This window comes from Suncus etruscus, chromosome 7 (assembly GCF_024139225.1).
Source record: "Suncus etruscus isolate mSunEtr1 chromosome 7, mSunEtr1.pri.cur, whole genome shotgun sequence".
Taxonomy (NCBI): Eukaryota; Metazoa; Chordata; class Mammalia; order Eulipotyphla; family Soricidae; genus Suncus; species Suncus etruscus.
Window position 1 is genome coordinate 126,846,929 of NC_064854.1, and position 6,392 is coordinate 126,853,320.

General features: G+C 42.8%; 1 protein-coding gene across 1 annotated transcript; it reads right to left on the reverse strand.

Annotated features, from left to right (window-relative positions):
* Positions 1-3,587: 3,587 nt before the first annotated feature.
* On the reverse strand, positions 3,588-4,334 carry LOC126013226 (anaphase-promoting complex subunit 16). The gene has a single exon (XM_049776219.1). The coding sequence runs from the start codon at positions 4,224-4,226 to the stop codon at positions 3,894-3,896; it is 333 nt and encodes a 110-aa protein (XP_049632176.1). The 5' UTR covers positions 4,227-4,334; the 3' UTR covers positions 3,588-3,893.
* Between the last annotated feature and the right edge of the window lie 2,058 nt (positions 4,335-6,392).

The window sequence follows — 6,392 nt, forward strand, 5'->3', positions numbered from 1 at the left end:
CAGAGCTTTTACATATGCTACTTCCTCTGTCTGGGCCTGGACTACTCTCCTACAACTTCCCTCTCCCCTGTTTTATTTAATTTTTTTATTGTTAATCACTATTCATCCCTCAAAAAGAAGCTGATAAGTTACTTCCCTTGACTGGGTCAAATGCCTTATTCCTCTCCTTTCTAAATTTATGCTCCTTAGCATTTAACAGTTGCCCTTTTTAACCTAATTCTTCCTCCCTATTCCCCTATATTCCTCCCCTCATAACTCCAGTCTCCCTTACTATTGACATTTATTTGACTATTTCAGTTCCTGGAACTAATACAGTTCCTGAAATAATGAAGATGCTCACAAAGTTATTTCTGAATGAAAGAATGAGTGATTGAAGCTAATTTTAAACAAGTTAGATGCTAGTGTGTAAATGTTAAAAATCTGTAGTCAGTGTTTCTTTCTGTTTACGTATTTCCTGTCTGAGTAAGCATGATGGTAGTTTACAGTGGATGACCTTAGAAGAGGGGCTCGGAATGTGAGACCAGGGGGCAGAAAATGTTGTAACTTCTGTGATACCATGTAGTTACATGTCACTACACAATTGTGGCAAATCTCATAGGACTGTTAGTGGAGAACATGAGCACTATTCCCTTCCTTATCTTGTTACCAAATGAAGACAAACACGTCTTTTTTTCAGTGAGAAAATACAGAACTATAAATGTAGATAATAATGAAAACATCGAAGCATGGAGTTCTTTATAGATAGTTTTTTTGTTATTTCATTTAATAAAATGTTGATGGTGTGTCAAGAAGAAGTGAGTTTGTGAGTTTTTAATCTTTAATATGTCTGAGTCATATTGTGTCTTAATTTTTTTTTCTTGCTTTGGACCACACCCAGCTGGACTCAAAGCTTATTATTTGTTAAGTTAACCGGCTCTACCACTGAGTTTATTAAGATACTAATAATGTATTAGACTTCAAGTAATTAAGTAATCAAATTATGTTCAATGAAAATACATAAGCAGTGGTCATAGGGATAATATATATAGAAAAACAGTTTTTACAGAAAAAAAAACATTGGCCAATGTTTTCCTCTCTTTATCAATGCTCTCTGTTTATTTTAGTTGCATGTCTGTCCTCCCTCTCTCTTTGTTTAGGCACAGCACACCTAACCTTCAATTGTCAGAATATTTCTTTTTCTTTATTTTCTTTTTGTGCTAGGGATCGAACCCTGAACCTCACACCTGCAAGACAAATGCTTCATTGCTGCACAACATCTCCAGCCCAGAATGTGTCATTTTCAGCCCATCTTGGCAATGAAAACTATTGCTCAGCTGACTCGTTCACACAGACATCTCGGCCTTAATTCTCATTCCGGGTTATGTCCTCCAGACAGATTCCCAGAAATAGAATTACTGGGATCTCCACTTTTTTTTTTTTTTTTTAACTTATAAACTGTCAGCGAAAATTTCATTTATTGCTGTCTCTCAGCATGTTGACTTTCTCCTTTGGTAATCATCAATCCAGCTGATGCTAAGAAGTACATTAAGAAAACTCAGTGCAAGCCAGTAGTAGCACAGCAGAGAGGATGCTCGCCATCCAAGTGGTTGACGACACCAGGTTTGATCTCTGGCCTCCCATATGTCTTCTGAGCCCTGCCAGGAATGACTGATCCTGAGCATGAGCCAGCTGAGTCAGCCCTAAGCACGGACTGTGCCCCCAAACCAAACCCCTCAATGGTTCAAATATGGACTTGTTTGGGTAGACAAATATTCATATGGAGCAGCGGGGGCTTGGATCAATTTTTGTACACTGGTTTGCTTTAAAAGAGACTAACGGAGAGATAGCACAGCGGTGTTTGCCTTGCAAGTAGCCGATCCAGGACCAAAGGTGGTTGGTTCGAATCCTGGCGTCCCATATGGTCCCCTGTGCCTGCCAGGAGCTATTTCTGAGCAGACAGCCAGGAGTAACCCCTGAACACCGCTGGGTGTGGCCCAAAAACAAACAAACAAAAAGCAACAAAAAAAGAGACTAGAGGAGGCAGCAAATCACCCATCAGCTGCAGTATTCCACTGTCCCCAGGCCACAGGAGCAAGCCTTTAACTCCTATAGGTTTAAGATTCCTTACCAAGGCAATGAGGTCATTACCTTCCTTAAACTGAGACTAAGGTCAATGCTACTGAGTTATATTTATTTGTAATGAAACAATTCTGCGTGGACTGGGTATACGTTATTAATGAGAAGAAAGGCAATTGTCTGAGGCAAAAAATTTCCTAACTACCTCTGGCCCTGGCCGGGGGCCGGAGAGATAGCATGGAGGTAAGGCATTTGCCTTGTATGCAGGTCAGTAGCTCGAATCCCGGCATCCCATATGGTCCCCTGAACCTGCCAGGAGCGATTTTTGAGCACAGAGCCAGGACTAACTCCTGAGCCCTGCCAGTGTGACCCAAAAACCAAAAAAAAAAAAAAAAAAAGTAAATGCTGTTTTCCCCCCACCTGGCAGTAGCTCAAGTGCTCCTCCTAGCTCTGTACTTGGGGGTTACTTCTGAAGAGGATCAGGGAATCATGTGAGTTTCTGGCATGCAAAGCATGCATTTGTCTTGTTGACCTCTCTCCATCCCCTCTACAGACACTGATAAGATAAATGTAGACACTTTTTTAAAGATAAATAATCCTGAGGATAAGAAAATCTACCAGTTACTGAGAAGTGGTTTTCAGGTTTTTATTTTTTAAATATTGGACCACTTCCTTCTATTCCAAAGCCCTATGACTTTGAAAGGATAAAGAAAATAATTTGAAGCTCTTTCAAAGGACTTTGCCCACCACTTTATTTTCAACACTCAAAAAAAAGACTCCTTTTGCTAGAATCTGACGTACCTTGAAGAGATTAGAAAAAGTTAAGATTCTACTGCATTAAATGTTCAGTAAAAAACAGAGGCAGGGGCCCGGAGAGATAGCACAGCGGTGTTTGCCTTGCAAGCAGCCGATGCAGTACCAAAGGTGGTTGGTTCGAATCCCGGTGTCCCATATGGTCCCCCGTGCCTGCCAGGAGCTATTTCTGAGCAGACAGCCAGGAGTAATCCCTGAGCACTGCCGGGTGTGACCCAAAAACCAAAAAAAAACAAAACAAAACAAAACAAAAAAAAACAGAGGCAAAACTCCCTCTCCACAATCCCCAAACATACAAGCATTTTCTCATTTGGACAGATCGGGGTATAAAACACATTCATCTGCAGATATTTTTGGTCAAAACTGCTGTATTTTCCCGCCTGGATCCTGACCTAAGCCTTGCGTGGTGAATGAATCCTAGACACAATATGAATGACAAAAAAGAGAGATCTCTGTTTGGGTTACTTTCGCATGCATCTGGTTTAGAAATAGCTCTGAAAGCCTACCTCTTGGTTTCTGATGGTCTTCATCAGATCCCGATGCTTTATTTTTTTTGGGGGGGGTGCTACACCCTGTAGTGCTCAGGGGTAACTCCTGGCTTTGCACTCAGAAATCACATATGATATCCCATATGAAATATCAGGAATCAAACCCAGGTTGGCTTTGCGTGAGGCAAACACCCTTCCTGCTGTGCTATAGCTATAGTACCAGCCCTGCTTCTTTATTTTTTTTTTATTTTTCACAGGCTTAGGGAGTGAATTCATGGCCTCAGACACTGCTGTAGTTGCTGTAAATGGGCTTGCTCCAGCCTTAGGACTTAGTAAAATAAACAGAATCTCCCCAAGCATTTAAATATTTGTTGCAAGTGGACAGGTACAAAGAAACAAACGGAAGTGAGTGCACAGTGAGCAATGGAATGGTGACTCTGAGCTGTGGGGGTGGGGTAGGATGGAGTGGGGTTGGGGGAGATGAGGGGGGGGGCTGCAACCAGGACCTTCTCTGAGTGGCTTCGACCAACCTCAGACTCAGCCCGAGGATGGTGTGAAGCCCAGCAGCTGCTCCATGGGCTTGAACCGCCATTCATCAGCTTCTAGCTCTTCCACCAAACCGGCGAGTTTTTCCATCCGAGCAACTTGCTGATCGTGCTTCACTTGTTTAAGTGTTGACGCTACTTGATAGCTGAATACGGACTCACAGAGGAATCGCTCAGAACCATCTTCCAGCATCTCTCCGGCTCCTTTGGGGTAGGTGAACAGTGCCTTCCGAGGTGGTGCGAGGTCCGAGACGCTGAAGCCTGAGCCTGTGACAGAGCTTCCACTGACACCTCCTGCCGAGGATGATGATGAAGATGCTGCCATTTCTCTTACAGTGGAGTCCACTTCACTCCTCTGCGTTTCGGGGCACGTTCTGTGCAGCCCCGCCCCTAGGCCGAGGCGGAGCGGCCGCCCGGCGACGCGCTCGGCAGCGTGCTCCGGGATCTCCACTTTTAATGTCCAATTTTGAGAGCTTCAGTGAATTGGATATTCTAAAACTGTGTTGGCAGGCTGCAGATCTGAAATCAGAGAACGAGCAGAAGAAAGGAGGCGTGGAGCTCAGGTTATGGGTTTGCCCGCTACACTTAACAATGGGAGCTCTGCAGACTGAAGATGGTGGGGGCAACTTAGTTGGGTATAAGATAAATAACTGTGTGCGGAGAGGCCTGGGCTCATTTCTTGCCTGAACTTCGATGCTTGAGAAGAACTCGGAGGAAAACCCAGGTGAAGTGTGTGTCAGCCGCTCACCTTTAAATATTGGACTTGGAATGTGATCAATCAGTAAGCCACAAGGGAGGAAGTATAAATAAAACATGTCCCTTGCAAAGAGGGCAAAGCTGCAATTTGCCAAGTGCACTGTAATTGCTTCTGGTTAATTATCTCAGTGGTGCACTGGGTGCACCAAAGGCACACATTGACATCCACACTGTGGATAAAAATAATGCCACTTAATGCCACTCCTCGGATGAGCCTGCTTTTGTCATTCAGCTGTGGACAATGCAGCTCTTGCCTTTTGACTGTGAGGGATGATGGCTACTTCGCAGAGTTCTGCCCCCCTCCCCATTTATTGTCATCATTATAATGGCTTATAATAATCATAGTAATACAATATCAATACTGATTCTATTTAGAAATAAGCGCAAATACTTATAATTTTATTAATGCAGTCACTGGTCTAAGTGCTCCACAGACATTATCTCATTGAAGGCTCACAAAGACCCTAAGATTATACTACAGATTTAGAAACTCTGAGTTGGGGAAGTGACTTGCTCAAAGTCCTACAGCTGATAGTGAATCTCATTTGTTATGCTGGGATCCAGAAAATGTTCTCTTGTCTACTATAGCAATGGCGAGCTCAATGTATCACACAAATCTCCCTTTACCATTCAATGTGTCACAATTCATTCCTGGGAGAATCTGATAACAACTCACACTTGACACTTCTTTGTGAATATGGCTCTTCTCAGACAAGAGCCATTTTATCTACAAGTACCTGGCCACCCTCATCTGCAATAGCTCCCTCATTGTTAGATGGCTCAAGTTTCAAGATGTAGCTAATGATCTGGAGAGCTCCACAGAATCTGGCTGTGGTTTGATGTCACCTAGAATACATTCTTGCTTAATTTCTTCGTTTTCCCTATCCTATGTCATCCCTCCCTTCCACCCTTGCTTTCCTCAGTTCTGCTTTAGTAAATGCCTTTTAGAATAACAAGAAAATGGAATTCTCAACAGGAGATATACCTAAATTACCCTTGACCTTAGATTATTGGCAAGAGGAAGGGAAAGGAAGAAATGGAAGGGGGAGTAAGAAGAGGCTGACAGGAGAAAACAGGGGCAGGAGCCAGGAATCTCAGATATCAGGAGTGTAGAACTGTGGTGTAACTATGTATATAGACTACAGAACCAATAATACGGAAAGCATGAGATCCAAACTTCAGCAATCAAATGTTAAAATGGCAGGCTGGAGTGGGCTGGGAAAACTGGTGACTATGATGGAGGGATGTTGACACTGGTAGTGAGATTGATGTGGGAACATAGTAAGCCTAAAATTCTATTATAAAGGACTTACAAAATTATAGTGTTTTAACAAAAGTTTTTAATGACTTATACACAAATCCTCTCTCGGGCTCTGCTTCTAAAGAACCTGACCAAAGACAGCTGTGAGGTTAAGTTGGTTCATGGTAAGTGTTGCCAGAATCTTTCACTCAGAAGCACTCTCACCTTGTCTTGTCTGTATAACCTTGACTGGGTCCCTTTACATCTCAGAACCTCATGGCCCTTCTCTGAAAGATGAAAGTATTAGATTGGATAAATGGTCTGCAGTCTCCTCAAGTCTTAAGCTATGACTGTTCTTCATTTTCTAAGCATTCATATGTTTGTACAAAGCCTTCTCTGTGTCCAAACAGAACATTTGGCTTAGCAGTTTGTCCCAAATAAGAATCTTAACTCATGTATCTCCTCTACTCTCTGTTCCTATATTATGGGACTCCC

Coding starts and splice junctions, on each gene's coding strand:
- LOC126013226 (XM_049776219.1), bottom strand. CDS start 4,226: ATGGCAGCATCTTCATCATCATCCTCGGCAGGAGGTGTCAGTGGAAGC.